This window comes from Elephas maximus, chromosome 22 (genome assembly GCF_024166365.1).
Source record: "Elephas maximus indicus isolate mEleMax1 chromosome 22, mEleMax1 primary haplotype, whole genome shotgun sequence".
Taxonomy (NCBI): Eukaryota; Metazoa; Chordata; class Mammalia; order Proboscidea; family Elephantidae; genus Elephas; species Elephas maximus.
The window spans coordinates 80243517-80260755 of NC_064840.1; the positions used below are offsets into that span (position 1 = coordinate 80243517).

The 17239-nt window shown below is 44.6% G+C and overlaps 1 protein-coding gene across 2 annotated transcripts in view; it reads right to left on the reverse strand.

Moving 5' to 3' along the window:
* FAM149A (family with sequence similarity 149 member A) overlaps nt 1–16473 on the reverse strand; it is a 63890-nt gene extending 47417 nt beyond the window's left edge. For both annotated transcript variants that reach the window (XM_049865283.1, XM_049865284.1), the window contains exon 1: nt 15391–16473. In XM_049865283.1, coding sequence (XP_049721240.1) covers nt 15391–16112 — 722 coding nt within the window. In that variant the 5' untranslated portion in view covers nt 16113–16473. The remainder of the gene's footprint in view (nt 1–15390) is intronic.
* Nucleotides 16474–17239: the final 766 nt, after the last annotated feature.

Below are 17239 nucleotides of genomic sequence, written 5' to 3' on the forward strand. Positions count from 1 at the left end.
TTATTTATTTACTTATTTATTTTTTGGTCCAGTTTTTCTAGCTGCTCTCAGCTAGAGGTTGGTCTGAAACACTCCAGTATGCCACTGCTGGAAATAAAACCAGGCAGATTTTTGCAGGGAAATATTGTGAGTGTATGACATAAATGTCCCCATGCATCTCCTGAGGGGGAACCTTCAGTAAAACACACGTTTTCCTAATGCTTTAATACAAGAATAATTCACTAATTCTTCATGGTGAGAGCAGGCTGCATCCTACGTCATGGTCAGCTTGGTGCAAAAACAGAGGCTTCCAACCAGGACAGCAGACACAGGGCTGAGAGGTGCGTTCAGGTTCACCCATGCACACACATACACACCACAACGTTAGAAACTGAACTCAAATTGTCAGTATTAACCAAATGAGCTAACAAACATTCTAATTCTAACCTGACTGAAGTATCAACCTTGAATTCACAAAAACCACGATCTCTGGAAACATAATGGATATTATGTCCACTGTGGCCCTTAGTGAAAAAGAAGGAGGTCCTCCACGAGATGGCTTGACACAGTGGCTGCAACAATGGGCTCAAACATACCAACGATTGTGAGGATGGCACAGGGTCGGGCAGTGTTTTGTTCTGTTGTGCACAGGGTCGCTATGAGTCAGAGCCAAGTCGATAGCACCTAACAACAACAGGGTGCTAATACTGCCACCAGGGTAGATTATAAGCTACCAGTGTGATGCCACTAAGTGTGGAGTGGAAAGACCTGCACACAGTCGGCTCCTGTGAGCCAGCACAACTGGATTCTGTTATGGCAGAATTGCCACTTAAGATGAAGGTATCATTGAAATGAGTGGTCATTTAATGAAGGGAAAAAAAGGAAAACTGGCATTTGTACCTAGTCCTCTGGCATCAGCAAAGAGGTCAGTAGGACCACAGGGGCTGGTTCTAGGCTGGTCAACACAGTTAACAGACAATCCAAGAGGAGAAATCATAAGCACAGGGGGCTAAGGGTGTTTAAGCCAGGTTTTCAGGGCTTTGAGGATTAAATCTAAAGCCAAATTTACTCATCAAGTCCAAGTTTAAACTGCACTACAAACCCATTGTGGTTGGGTCAATTCCAACTCATAGCAACCCTACAGAGGCCAGGGCAAAGACTAAAGGATCAGAAGTACATCTTCAATGAGGGAGAAGCAAGGGCAGGAAGGGATCCAGAGCTTCTCAGACAACTGCTGGGCATAGGACAGCCACACAGGGTTCATTTCTGTAACTAGAGACCGAGTGGGGTGTGTATAAGGCAGCCTGTTAAAATGGTCACAATAAATGTTTGCATACACTGGAATTCAGTAATTGTCAGCAGTCCTTCTTTTGTTTCTTTAAAAATAGAGTCCAGTGATATTTTTCAATTTAATTTTGATATACTCTATTACAAGGAATTTCTTTGTAAGGAATTGAGGTTAATAATTCATCTAAAAATTATCACTTCACTGAAACATTAAAATAACAAATATCTGTTTGCTAGATTTTCTTAAATCCTTGAAATTACATCACTTGTGTAAGATATCACTAGGCAAGAAAGGTCCAAAATGTTAGATGTTATGTGAAAGACACATAATCTTTAGATAAACATGAATCTTAGTGCCTGGCAACGATTATAGTTGTCAATATTTAATCATAAGGCTCTTCTAAACCCTTACGTGGAAACCTCTAATTAAAAATGCTAGTGTGCAGGTATATAGCCTTTCCTCCCACAAGTGCCATATCTAATTGCTGCTTCTCCTGTTTGTCTATTAAGATAGTGCTTGTTCATTACATGCCTTACTGGTCTGACTAAAATATTCAATTTGCCATTGAACATACACAAAACAATTGACGAGTAACATAATTATATAATGACACTAGAAGAGGGTTGATGAAATGAATGTTGTGTTTTTCAAAGTCCTGATTTTGCAGTTCATTTGCTATCTGCACCTCAGAATGACAAAGCTGAACTGTAAGTACAGCCCATATCAGCATTATTCTGAGGAAGATACTTTTAGATTACTTATTAAAAACCAAACCAAACCCATTGCCATCAAGTTGATTCCTACTCATAGTGACTCTATAGGACAGAGTAGAACAGCCACTCAGGGTTTCCAAGGAGTGGCTGGTGGATTCGAACTGCTGACCTTTTGGTTAGCAGCCAAATGTTTAACAACTGCACCACCAAGGCTCCTAGATTACTTATTAGCATGATGTTTATTTTTAAAACATATTTTTACTACAAGAAGTATAATTCCTTAAGGTAGGTTTGTTCTAGGAAGAAATACCATAATTACCTTATAAGTCGATTTTAATCCTCATTATCCTCTTAACCAATGTGTTAAAAAAAAAAAAAACTTGACTGCACATACGTGTAGAGGCTATGCCATATTTTTACACAAGTAATGCACATCTTCTACATTTGCTTGCCAACCACGCCCTCCCCTACAAGGTATTTTCACAAGTGCCACTCTGACAATTTTTTTACATGTTGCTGTTAAAAATAAAAAAGTTAACATCACGATTATGAAAAACCTTGTGAGGGGAGGGCACAGCTGGCAAACAAACATAGAAAATGTGCATTATCTGCACAAAAATACAGTAGATAAGCTGTTCTAGGTTTGAATCTCACATTTTGTAGATTTAGGCTAATTCTAAATTCATTGCTGAATCTCAGTTTCCAAACTGGTAAAATGGAAATAAAATTCCTATCTTATATGGTAGTTTGGGGATTCATGATAATGTCTATGGAACACTGAAGCAGCATCTGGCACGTAGTAAGCCCTGAATAAATACCAGCTGTTATTTTAAATGCCCACAAAGTTGGCTTTGTAGAATAATACGTCTTTGAGCAAAGCTCACATCAGCCAGTGAAACATGTCGACAAAAATGTCTAAACCGGTAAATAATGCAAAGATCTGACTGAGGTCAACTTTATCTTGATAATATATCACCTATTTCTTTAATGTTTATTTCACATACTAAAATTAAAGTTCCCTGGGATTTATTTTTTAAGCATTACTTTAGAAATAAACTGTCTTTTAGGGGGGTGGTTCACTTTATTTAATGTTGACTCTTGTTCTAACTGGATTTCAAAGTGTCTTGCTTATACACGGATCATTTTTACAAAATCGCTATACAATATTAGGAATTTGAATTAAATGTTGCATTTTACATAAATACCTATTTTAATCTTCTGTGAGCCTGGTGACATTCCCTGAAATGTAATTATTAGTGGTAATGATGTAATAAATAGCAAATAAACCAAGACCTAAACTCACGACCATCAAGTTGATTCCAACTCATAGCGACCCTGTAGGACAGAGTAGAACAGCTCCATAGGGCTTCCATAGGGTTTCCATAGGGTTTCCATAGGGTTTCCATAGGGTTAGCAGCCATAGCTCTTAACCACTGCACCACCAGGGTTTCCAAACAGGAAATAGTGAAAGTAATATGATATAAACAGTGAGCTTCCCAGGTGCGGTCTGTCCTCCTCCTCATTACTGGCATTATAAAGAACTTCCACACTATTTGGAAATAATTTAAGGGGACAATGATTCTGTGAAGAAAAAATATATAGATATGAAGGCTAAGTTGAATTACATAAAATATTCCCCTCATATGCTTACATCTATTACATATGAGGGGAATATTTTATTTAATTCAACTTAGCTTTCATAATCTGCTCATTAAACACTTTGGAAACTCCTAGTCTGGATGTTTTTCTTATGATATCCAAAGAACATCAGCTTCTTTTCTGAGTTCCCTAAAAACGGGAATTAACCTGGATCTTTAATCATTGCAAAGGCTTTATTCATTTTTGTGCTTCACTGAGCATGTTGTCTTGATTGACTATTTCTACATCTCAAGAAAAATGGGGCAACTTTTGTGTGTTTTGTCTCATAGTATTTAATGAATCATGTTCTATTAAAAAAGTGTCTGTATAATACATAATATTATCAGTACCATGAAGGGTCTGTGTAACTTTTGAAACTGTTGCCTAAAGGTTGTAAAGTTGTACATTCAAAGAGGTATATGGTTTGGCTGTTGCTGAATGAGACAAATACCTGCACTGCTGCACTCATAAGGGAGAAGAAAGGATGCTCTGTGTGTGTGAAGTATCTGCACTGTGCTCATAAGGGAGAAGAAAGGGTGCTCTGTGTGTGTCAAGTATCTGCACTGTGCTCATAGGGGAGAAGAAAGGGTGCTCTGTGTGTGTGAAGTATCTGCACTGTGCTCATAGGGAAGAAGAAAGGGTGCTCTGTGTGTGTGAAGTATCTGCACTGTGCTCATAAGGGAGAAGCAAGGGTGCTCTGTGTGTGTGAAGTATCTGCACTGTGCTCATAGGGGAGAAGAAAGGGTGCTCTGTGTGTGTCAAGTATCTGCACTGTGCTCATAGGGGAGAAGAAAGGGTGCTCTGTGTGTGTCAAGTATCTGCACTGTGCTCATAGGGAAGAAGAAAGGGTGCTCTGTGTGTGTGAAGTATCTGCACTGTGCTCATAAGGGAGAAGCAAGGGTGCTCTGTGTGTGTGAAGTATCTGCACTGTGCTCATAGGGGAGAAGAAAGGGTGCTCTGTGTGTGTCAAGTATCTGCACTGTGCTCATAGGGGAGAAGAAAGGGTGCTCTGTGTGTGTGAAGTACCTGCACTGTACTCATAAGGGAGAAGAAAGGATGCTCTGTGTGTGTGAAGTATCTGCACTGTGCTCATAGGGGAGAAGAAAGGATGCTCTGTGTGTGTGAAGTATCTGCACTGCTGCACTCATAAGGGAGAAGAAAGGATGCTCTGTGTGTGTGAAGTATCTGCACTGTGCTCATAGGGAAGAAGAAAGGGTGCTCTGTGTGTGTGAAGTATCTGCACTGTGCTCATAAGGGAGAAGCAAGGGTGCTCTGTGTGTGTGAAGTATCTGCACTGTGCTCATAGGGGAGAAGAAAGGGTGCTCTGTGTGTGTCAAGTATCTGCACTGTGCTCATAGGGGAGAAGAAAGGGTGCTCTGTGTGTGTGAAGTATCTGCACTGTGCTCATAGGGAAGAAGAAAGGGTGCTCTGTGTGTGTGAAGTATCTGCACTGTGCTCATAAGGGAGAAGCAAGGGTGCTCTGTGTGTGTGAAGTATCTGCACTGTACTCATAAGGGAGAAGCAAGGGTGCTCTGTGTGTGTGAAGTATCTGCACTGTGCTCATAGGGGAGAAGAAAGGGTGCTCTGTGTGTGTGAAGTACCTGCACTGTACTTATAAGGGAGAAGCAAGGGTGCTCTGTGTGTGTGAAGTATCTGCACTGTGCTCATAAGGGAGAAGCAAGGGTGCTCTGTGTGTGAAGGATACGAGTTAGTGTGTCTTCAGTGTTAACTGTTTAATTTTTCCTAGTGTTTTCATTTTCCTCTATCCCTTCTCACATTTAGTAATGCAAAGTTTTTGTTTCTTTTGTTTATTACTTCAGAAAACAGGGTTGATTTTCCCCCCGCTTTTTATGTTTTTAAAAAAGCTAAAGTTACAGGAGCTGTGTGATTTTTTTTTTTTTTTTTTTTTTTTTGCATAGAACAAAGAGGAAGGGATGGATGCATGAGAGAGGGAACGTTTCTCACTACCCTCAGAAGAGAACCGAAGTCCCTGGAGTGGAGAGATTCTGTGGGCACAGGCTTTTCTAGGTCTCCAAGAAAGGGAATCTGGGCTCTGTGGGTTGAACTGAGGTTGGGAGGTTAGGGAATGGGGTGTGTGCCTTGAGAGTCTACTGCAAGAGAAAACACTCCATGGAGACCACGGTGTCCTACCCACCGCGCCCTGCCAAGAGGTCCACTGGGGGCTGAAATCTAGCCAGCCCTCCTCTTGGTATGCACCACAGCACAGGAATGGACCTCCTAGAGGATGGAACATCCTTTCCAATCCTGCAGCGGTGCCCTGTGGGCCAGCCGGGTCCTGGGTCAGCTGTTCAGAGCCAGGGAGCTCCTAGAGGGCCTCCTACAGGCACAAAATCCAGGTGAGCAGGGGTGGTAGGTGGAGGCCGACCTGAGATAGGTTTGTGGATAAGGGATCAGGAGACTTGTGTCGTGGTCCTTCAGTAGAGCTTGGATAAGGTGGTGGGATCCATGTGTGTAAAGCACACGGGGCTGTGGGTGTCCTCCTCGAGGTCCCATGTCCTTGCACATTGGCATGGGAGCAGCAGGCTGATTCCAGGGGCCCCCACAAGTACCAGGAAGGAAGGGGGAGATTCCTAGCTTGAAGGGCCCTCCTCATGGATAGGTACAGGAGACAAAAGACAAGATGGGGTCATGGATGATTCAGTGATGCCAGCAGGGACAGAGGCAACGGAACAAGTGGGCTCTCCCCACCACTGAGTGTCCTGGCCCTAGGTAAGCCCACCAGAATGGGGCTCAAGTCAATATTTAAAAAAAAAAAAAAAAAACTCATTGCTGTAAAATCAATTCCAACTCACAGCAACCCTATAGGACAGAGTAAAACTGCCCCATAGGGCTTCCAAGGAGTAGCTGATGGATTTGAACTGCTGACCTTTTGGTTAGCAGCTGAGCTCTTAACCACGGTGCCACCAGGTCTGCACGTTCAACATAAAGATGGGATAATCTCCAGGTAACTAAGTGTTATTTTCTAATACCTTTAGGGAATGTGAGCTTGACATAGAAATTAAATTTAAATATGGGAAGACCCCCTCATAGGGCATGAGGCCACTGATCTCATCTATGGTATACAGAAAGGATTAATAAATTATGATCACCTAGTATTTTTTTTTTTTAGTAACCTTAAGCAAAGGACCCTTCCTAAGGATAGATTATAGACTGGCCGAAAGAGAAGATAGTATGTCATGTTTATAAGTTTCCTGTTACCAGTTCATCTTTGTTTAGAATTTATCCTTGTTGGTAAGTTACGCAAGAAGCTGCTATTGAGGATTGTGAATGAATTATGAGAGGTGTGATGCGATGCAGTTGGTGGTTAACAATTTTAACTCTGAGAAAAGCAATAATAAGCACCAGAAACATCTCCTTTGAAACTGGATTCTTGGCACACAGACATCGCTCTCAGCTCTGCATCATTTGAGCAATTTAAATAAATCTCGTCTTCAATCATAGGACACCATTTGAATATTGTTTAGCCCTGTATTTTAAGGAGAGTGAAAAGGCAGTTTAATCATATGTCTGGTTTCTTCTCTTTTGGTGGCTGGAAATTTTTTGCTCTTTGTGGTCAAAAGGGATCCAAGTGAAATCTACCTCAGTGCTTTTCAAACTGTCTGTAGCATCAGACCATTTTTTTTTAATCCAACCCATTTTAGATAGATACTTCAAAAAATACAGTAAAAATAAATCATTAGTAAAATAAAATGGAGAAAAAAAGATTTACAAAGTACAAATGCAATTATTATTATATTCAATAGACAAAGTTACTTTGTCAATTGCTATGTGGTGGTAATGCTCATTCTCACTTTCTGTACTTAACGTGAACTGGTAAAAGGTAACTGATAGAAGGTAACTAACTTGTGGAGAAGCACTGGTCTAGTGTAGAGAGAGGAGACACAGCCAATTTTAGAAGATCTTAAAACACGGTAGCAACCAAAAAAAAAAACAAACTATGTATCTTAAACACTCAAATTTGCTACAGTAATTTGTAATTGCTACACATATTCACCATCAGCTGAATATAGAAGGCTGACGAATTTATATATATCTCCAGTCCTCATTTTTCCCCCAAATTGTACTCATGAGTATCTAGCTCCTTTCCTGACACATTCTCAAAAAGTTTTCGTATGACCTCAACTCAACGTATCCCAGAGTAAATTTCTTACGTACCTGACAAACTCACTTCTATGTTTTCCAATTTATTGATGGCATTCTCCTCCCAAACACAGGAAATCTACTTATAAAATCATCCTAAGCTCTCCTTCCTTTTTCTCTCTTCAATCTCACCAAGGTGTTGCCAAATCCTGTGATATTTATCTTCTCAATATCTATTTCCTCAATCTTTGTTCCTGGGTTCTATATCTCTCATCTACTGTACTCCTGGAGGATCCTTACTGCCCCTCTTCTTTTCCTCTCTCTTATGCATTAGTTTAACACTTCTAAAGCTCAGTTCTGCTCAGCCACTTCTCTCCTTAAAATGTTCAGTGGCTTTTCCTGTGTTTACTAAACAGAGACTAGTACCCAAGGCTCTCCTCGGTTTTCTCATAAGCCCTTTTTGCAAATTCTGTGTTCCTAAAAAGTTGAACTCCTGACATGACATGTGTTTTTATACCTCCATGCTTTTGTTCACACAGTTCTATTCTCCTAGAGTGTCCTCCCAAGCTCCAACCTAAATCTCTGTGTGTCCTCATTTTATACATTTGTCAGGACCTGTTGTGGAATTAGTCATGTCCCCAAAAAACAATATGTTGAAGTCCTGACCCCTTGTACCTGTGGACATGATCTTGTTTGAAAATAAGATCTTTGAAGATGTTATCAGTTAAGTTAACATGAGGTTATCCAAGTAGAGTAGGTCCTAATCCATCATAAACCAAAAAACCAAACCTGTTGCCACATCCAACTCATGGAGACCCCATGTGTTACAGAGGGGAAATCCAGTCATAGCTGTATCTATACAAAAGAGAAGAGACACACAGAGGGAAGACAGTCATGTGACTACAGAGTTTTGCTACAGCTGCCTATCAAAGAACGTCTGAGGTGACCAGAAGCTGAGAAAGACAAGAAGCTATCTTCCTCCAGAGCCTTTGGAGAGAGGGCATGGCCCTGTTGATGCCCTGAATTCAGACTACTAGCCTTGAGAACTGTGAGAAAATAAGTTTCTGTTCTTGTAAGGCGCTCAGTTTGTGGTACCTTGTTACAACTGCACCAGAAAACAAACACAGAATCCAAACCTCTGACGCACTCCCCCCTTCCCCGCAGCATAATCTCTGCTCATTTCTGTCTGAACTACTCACCCATGGCAATTCGTCTGAAATCTCTCCTGGGGATTCATCTTATTTTTCCTACTCTTTGATAATAAAATTCATTTCCATTTATTTCTCTGATCACTCAAAAAACATAGTTTTATGCCTTATAATAGATATTTGCTAAATACAGGCCGAAAATAAATGTTTGGAAAATAATATACTAACCTTCACTGCAAGTCATAGAAACAAACTGTACTTTGTACAAAGGATGCTGATTATGGGTGATATATAAAATATACTTAGAGTAATTACCATCATAAATAACAATAGCAACCAGCCTTTTAGACAAACCCACTGCCGTCAAGTTGATTCTGACTCATGGGGGTCTCACGTGTTACAAAGTAGAAGGGCTTCATAGGGTTTTCTAGGCTGTGATCTTTATGGGAGCAGATGTCCAGGCCTTTATTCTGTAGAGTCGCTGAGTGGGTTCAAACCGCTAACCTTTAGGTTAGTAGCTGAGAGAAACCACTTGTGCTCCCCAGGAATCTTAATAATAGTAACAGGTATTATTTATTGAGTGCCAATGTGCCAGGCACCATAGAGAGAAATTCATGTATATCATCTCTTCTAATCCTTACAATTATCATTTTGAATAGGTTGAGAAAGTAAGGCTTAAAGAGGTTAAGTACCCAAAGTTAATGTTAATAGGTATTCTTAGTATTCTGTAATTTCAATTATAGGGTGAGATTTGAATCAAAATCAACCTGATTCCAAATCTGTGCTCTGATTACTAATTCAGACTAGATTTTATGATTTTTTTTTTTTTTTTTATTATGATTACTGTCTTGGAAGAATTACAGCCAGAATGCTCCTTGGAAGCAAGGATGGTGAAACTGCGTCTTACATACTTTGGACATGTTGTCAGGAGGGATCGGTCCCTGGAGAAGGACATCATGCTTGGTAAAGTACAGGGTCAGCGAAAAAGAGGAAGACCCTCAATGAGATGGATTGACACAGTGGCTGCAACGATGGGCTCAAGCATAACAACAACTGTGGGCATGGCACAGGACTGGGCAGTGTTTTGTTCTGTTGTCCATAGCATCTCTGTGAGTTGGAACTGACTTGACAGCACCTAACAACAACCACACCAACAATAAATTATGATTATAGAACTATGAAGACCAAACCTGTTGCCAATAAGTTAATTCTGACTCATAGAGACACTGTAAAAAAAAAACCCTGTGCTCTCAAGTCAACTCCTTGGAAACTCTATGGGGCAGTTCTACTCTGTCCTATAGGGTCACTATAAGTTGAAATCAACTCGACGGCAGTGGGTTTGGATTTTTTTTTTTTTTTTGGTTTTTATACATGTTGGCAGAAAGCCTAGTGGCATAGTGGCTAAGGGCTACAGCTGCTAACCGAAAGGTCCGCAGTTCAAATCCACCAGGCACTCCTTGGAAACTCTGTGGAGCAGTTCTACTCTGTCCTGTAGGGTTGCTATGAGTCAGAATCAATTTGATGGCAATTTTTTTTTTTTTAATGGGTTATACATATTGGCTGGCCTTGGTTAAGAGCTTGGCTGCCAACCAAAAGGTCAGCAGTTCGAATCCACTAGCTACTCCTTGGAAATACTATGGGGCAGTTGTACTCTGTCCTATAGGGCCACTATGAGTCGGAATTGACTTGATGGCAAAGGTGTTTTTTTGTTTTTTGTTTTTGATACAACATTGGCTATTAGGGGAAAAAAAGGTGTTATTTAAATATACACAGCAAAAAAAAAAAAAATACGATTACTAGCCCGGATATAATTTTTGAGATTTTAAATAATTTTAAATAATATATCAAAATTAAGTTATCAAAATTAAGGGGGTAATTTAAAGCTAAAAAATTATTGAATAAAACAAAATTATTTTCATGGGTTTAAGCAAATGTTAGACATGGACAGACAGTTCAAATTCATCGCTGTTGTTAATGGCAGTAACAGTCATGCGATCACAACAGAAAGTAGTAGTCACACAGAATTGCAGACTGAGCTTACCAGCCATCCCTGGGGGAATGCAACGTCCCAGCAGAAAGCACTACTGACTTTGGGAAAACTCAAAGACAATGAAACAAAAAGGCCCAAGACAATTATTCCCAAAGAAGGACACGTAGAATTGCCTGTAGATTTTTACAAGATTAGGGAGTTGGAGCCAGAAAGGTGGAGTACATGGAGAAGAAAATATTTTCATTCATTCACTCGTTCGTTCATTCATTTAATAAATACTTATTAAATGCCTTTTGTGACATGAGCTGCCCTAAGTGTCAGAGGAAAATAAAGCATTTACAGTGAAGTAAACGGCATAAGGTGTGAATATAAATCCCAGGATTAGGGGTAGGAAAGGACAAAAGCTGTATAAAGGGTCCATTATGTATGGTCTGAGATACACCGATTATTCTGTATCGTCTCTAAAAGTTAGGGTACGTCCGACCGTGGTTGATGCATTTTCTTCTAACTGTTAATATAGCACTCATTGGTGATGCTAACTGAGCCAACCTTTATCTTCTATAAATCATGGAGGGACCACAAGGATGAAAGATTAAAGAGTTCTGTAATTTGTTCTCCTAAATAACTGAACTAAAAGATGTCATTTATTACAGTCACATTACAAAGATAAAGGAATCATTTTTTCTTATTCTTTACCAAGAAAGCTCCTTTTAATGAAATGTGCTCTCAATTTTCACTTCTGTGCCAATAAGCAGAGTCGATTCCAACTATAGGACCGACCCTATAGGACAGAGTAGAACTGCTCCATAGGGTTTCCAAGGAGCAGCTGGTGGATTCGAACTGCCCACCTGTTGGTCAGTAGCCACACTCCTAACCACTGCACCACCAGGGCTCCATAACAAGCATAGCTAACATTTTTAAGTGTTTTTTCAAGTGTTAGGCACTTCATTTAGTAATATGGTAGTTTTTGAAACATCCTGTCATGGATTAAGTCGTGTCCCACCAAAAATACGTGTCAATTTGGCTAGGCCATGATTCCCAGTGTTGTGTGGTTGTCTTCATTTTGTGTTCGTAATTTTACGTTAAAGAGGATTAGGGTGGGATCGTCACACCCTTACCCAGGTCACATCCCTGATCCAATGTAAAGGGCATTTCCCTCAGGCTTGGCCTGTACCACCTTTTCTCTCTCAAGAGATAAAAAGGAAAGGGAAGCAAGCAGAGAGTTGGGGACCTCATACCAGCAAGAAAGCACTACCAGGAGCAGAGTGCATCCTTTGGATCCAGGGTCCCTGCACAGGGGAAGATTGACGAGGCTGACAGAGAAAGCCTTCCCCTGCAGCTGATGCCCTGAATTTGAATTTTGCCCCACTTTATTGTGAGGAAATGAACTTCCCTTTGTTGAAGTCATCTACTTGTGGTATTTCTGTTATAGCAGCACTAGGTGACTAAGACACATCCCTATGAGGAAAGTATTATTATCATCTCCATTGTATTAGGAAGGATGCTCAGGCTTTGAAAAATTAAATACTTTGCCATAAATTACATAGCTAACCGATGGTTTGAGATTAGAACCTAATTAGTCTGATTCCAAAGTCCACCGGCTTAACCACTGTTCTATGCTGTCGGAACGTCAGATGAATTGAGAGGTGAGCCCTCCAGTTCATTGCACTGCCAGCCAGCAGGCAAGCTTTGCAGTGAGCCACACGATGCTTCCACACCACTGTGACCTTAGCAATGGAGCCCTGGTGCTGCAGGGGTTCAGAGCTTGGCCAATAACCCAGAGACTGGCAGTTCAAATCCACCAGCCGCTCCTTGGAAACTCTATGCGGGCAGGCCTCCTCTGTCCTATAGGGTCGCTATGAGTTGGAATCGACTAGATGACAATAGGTTTTCGTCGTTGCTTGTTTTGTTTTTAGGCTAACCGCAACGTCCTCTGCTGACTGAAGATGAGATGCTACGGGTATACTTTAAGTCTGCTGTCTTTATGATGTTTGTTTATTCAGTGTTGTAAATCACCACCACAGAGACTCAGGAGGGAATCGACATAATTCTACGTGCAAACAATCTACAGTGACTGAGGAAAATCACTTGAATTTTTCCTTCTTTCCGGCTTGTCTCTTTATAAATTTTAGTGATTAAAAAAAAAAAAAAAATGAATGGGGTATAAGGAGAAAACGGGAATGAGTATTCGTGTATCTAAAAAGAAAAAATGCTTTTCTGGAGGGCTTGTCTGCGGCCCCACTGTCCGCGGCCCGCTGTCCGCGGCCCCACTGTCCGCGGCCCGCTGTCCGCGGCCCCACTGTCCGCGGCCCCACTGTCCGCGGCCCCACTGTCCGCGGCCCCACTGTCCGCGGCCCCACTGTCCGCGGCCCGCTGTCTGCGGCCCCACTGTCTGCGGCCCCACTGTCTGCGGCCCGCTGTCCGCGGCCCGCTATCCGCGGCCCCACTGTCCGCGGCCCGCTGTCTGCGGCCCCACTGTCTGCGGCCCGCTGTCTGCGGCCCCACTGTCTGCGGCCCCACTGTCTGCGGCCCCACTGTCTGCGGCCCCACTGTCTGCGGCCGGCCGGCCGGCCTCTGTCCACACCTTCATCCACTGCTACGGGCAACAGGAGCACACACACACAGAGTCAGGAATATTCCTGATACCTCTCATGCCAATTACCTAGGAGTCAATGCCTCCATTCTCAGCAAGAATGAAAGTGTTTTTAAAATGCAGAGTAGTCTCTTATGTGAATAATGCTAAATGCAGTGCTATTCAGAAGATAGCTACTAAACAATTTTTAAAATGGGCTGAGGTGGTCAAGAATTGAAACCAGCACCAGTCCTTTTACTGGCTGTGCCGATATTTGTAAAAGGCACTGAGACTAGAGTTTAAGGTCAGCGCGTAGAGCTGTTTCCTCATAAAACATTAACTGTATAAATGTTAAGGACCAGTAGCCGGTAACAAAGGACTAATTCCTGAGGCATAGATATTCTAGCCACTTAACCAAATGCAATTGATGTTCCTTAGGGAAAAAAGTCAGTTAATAAATGTACTTCATAATACAATGCTTTAAATGAAAATAAATAACTTACCATTACTTAACTGCTTGTTTCAGCATTAAGACGAGGGCCAGGCAAGCAGTTCTGTGAAAATGTGATCACTTACATTGTGAATGAGTGAGTGTCAGTACTAATGTGAAACTTCTCTAGGAAGGCTTTTTTGGGGGGAGGGGGTTGTCTCTATTACTAGGGTTGGTTAATTTTCCCTCACCAGATTACAGCGCAGAAACTTCACCTGGGAATGGGCCTGTCTGGTCTGCTTTGACCATTTTACTATCTTCTGTAGATTCAGAAGGATGAAAAGTTTGCTTATACTTACGAATGTGTGCACCTCAGTTCTAGAATGCACACTTCCCAGCAGTGAGGTTCTCATCCTTGCTCTTGAAGAAAAGGTAGTGTGTATGTGTATGTGTGTGTCCATACGTGTGATGTGTGTTCCTGTGTGTCTGTGTGTGGTCTGTGTGTGTATGCATGTACATGTGTGAGTGTGTGTATGTGTGTTTGTGTGTGAATGTATGTGTGTGTGTGTCCACATGTGTGATGTGTGTTCCCGTGTGTCTGTGTGTGGTCTGTGTGTGTATGGATGTGTATGCAAGTACGTGTGTGTGTATGTGTGTGTACGTGTGTGTGTGGTGTGTGTATGTGTAGGAATGGGCGTGTGTGTGGTGTATGTATGTGTGGGAATGGGTGTGTGTGCGTGCTCATGTGTGTTTGTGTGTGAATATGTGTGTGTGTGTGTGTGTGTCTTGAGGGAAGTATGCTCCAATCCCAAATGGAACCATTTCAACCAAATCAGCCAAGGTTTCTAGAGGACCCGAGGGCGCTCTAGCAAGAATTTAAGAACTTGGAGGTAAATGAGCACACAAACCCACTGCTTTCCAGTGGATTCTGACTCACGGCATCCTAAGGATTACAAATTCCATTTGTGTCAGATGACGTTATGTATATGTCAATGAACTAGCTGTCGCACAAAGCAAGCCCATTCCATTGTTATAAGAATTGAGACTGGTCCTCCGAAAGGAGAAAGGCACACTGAGTCCCAAAATCACAGCTGCCAACGTGTGTATTCGGTTACCCCACACACCTGCCATATTCTGCGGCGGAGGAAGGGGTCTAGGGCTCCTTTAAAAGTCCTTGAGAAAGTCAGACTAACAAGCGACCTAAGCGTCCCTGGTTCAGCTGGAAGAGAAACAAAATTCTGTCCTCCTTTCCTTCAAGTCCTGCCTCCTCTCCCCTCCCTCTCTGCTGGTAAACAGCAGAGCATTAACTCAGAAAACTGAGCAAACGGGTGTCACAGTTTGTGTTTGAAAAGACCGGGAAGCCAAAGAATAAGGACCCTGGAAAACTGCCAGCAGGGCGCCCAGAGTGGTCACTGGAAAGAATTGCAAACAGCGGATTTTCCAGCGGGCGCCTGGCAAGGTGGATGTGGCAGACCGAGGGGTGGCAGGTCCCCGAGAGAAACAGACTTCCCTGGACCCTGCGCCTACTCACCCTTCTACGCCATCCTCGGAGTCACTGTCTGAGGCCCACTCCTCGCCGATGTCCGGCAGGGTGAAGAACAGGGTTTTGGGTCCGGTGCCGGGGGGCAACCAAGAGCTGGGGCCTCGCTCTCCGCAGCCAGGCTGGCGGAGGTTCCGTGGGCTCGTGGCTAAACTGCTGCTGCTGCTGCTGATGGTGGTGGTGGTCGCGACGTCCTCGAGGGACGGCAGCGCCGCCCAGACCCCGCCGGCTCCCGGGGTTGGCCGCGCCAAGGCCGCAAGGTGAGCGGGGGAGCCCGTGGCGCTGCAGCCCTCGGTGGCGGGGAGCAGGGGCAGGGGCAGGGGCTGGGTCAGGGGCAGGGGCAGGGGCAGGGGCTGGGGCAGGGGCTGGGCTTTGGCGGCTCTCGGACTACTGGGCAGAGAGAGGGCTGCCCCCACTGCTTCTGCCGCGCGCCTGGCGGCCGAGGCCCTGAGGCCGGAGGCGGTGAGCGCAGGACGGAGCGCGGCGGGAGGCTCCCGCCAGACCGAGGGGGAGCCGGGAACCAGGGCGGGAAAGGGGGTGAGGGTCGGGGCCATGCTCCGGGACGTGTCGGGGCCAGAGCCCAGCGGCCCTGCGGAGGCCCCGACCCCGGACTGGCTGGAGGAGGCGACCGGCGAGGGGACCGCCGGAGGCGCCGTCGAGGTCTTGAAGATTTTGGCAAAGAAAGACCCAAGGTCCAACACAGCGACCTTCATGCCTCGGCCCTGGAAATGTCCCCGCTGCTGCCGGAATCTCAAGACCACCGAGAGCCCGGCGGCGGGGCCCCATGCACCCGGACAGGGGCGCGGCGGCCCTGGGCAGGGGCGAGAGTCGCAGGACCCCCACGCGCCGCGGAGCCGGGAGCCCCAAGCACCCCCGGCTGTCTCTCCACCCGGGGCGCCGCAGCCCCGCACCGGCCCGGACTGACCTTCCCCGCCGCCCGTGCGCTCGGGAGGGCTGTGTGCGCGCAGGCCACCCTGCGGGGGAGCAAGCCCTCCCGTGCCCCGAGGGACAAGGGTCCGGCAGCCCGGGGAGGCGACGTGCGTGGCTGCCAGCGCACCCGGCTGGAGCCGAGACAGCGGCTCGGCAGGAGCCACCCCGACGGGCCCCGGGGACGCGCGGGCGGTTGCTAAGCTAAACAAAAACCCTGCTAAGCTCACTGCTAATTGGGCCGCGGACTGCTGCTCCGGGCTGTGCCCACAGTAGATACCGGCTCCCCTCCTGGATTCAGGCCTTAAAGGAACAGTCTTCCAATTTCCCCATCTCTCTTTGAGGGTCACCAGGTTCGCCAGGCTCTCCGCTGAGTAGGGAGGGATTTGGGCATAGCGGTGGGAAAGATTATCCTGACTCCAAAAGGCTCTGGAATTTATCTAGTCTGACAAAGTCGAATGTGCCAGGGTCAGAGAGATGGCCAGCTCTCGGACATGATGGGAGGTGAGTATAAAAGGTGTATACAGATCGTTGTTGTTTGGCGCCGTCCTGTCGGTACCGACTCATAGCGACCCTGTAGGACAGAGTACCGACTCATAGCGACCCTGTAGGACAGAGTACCGACTCATAGCGACCCTGTAGGACAGAGTAGCACTGCCCTCATGGGGTTTCCAAGGAGCTGCTGGTGGATTTGAACTGCTGACCTTTTTGGTTTAGCAGCCAAGGTCTTAAGCACTGCGCCACCAGGGCTTCAAACAGCGGCGCAGTTCCCCCATCCCAGTGTCTTCTCCGTGTGCCGCTGTAGACGACCTACAGAACAACCGCGAGGTGCCTCATTCAAGAACTTAGAAAGGAGGTTGGGATCTGTGAGGCAAAAAAAAGAGGCAAGCTAGTAAAATTCAAATGGCAGTGT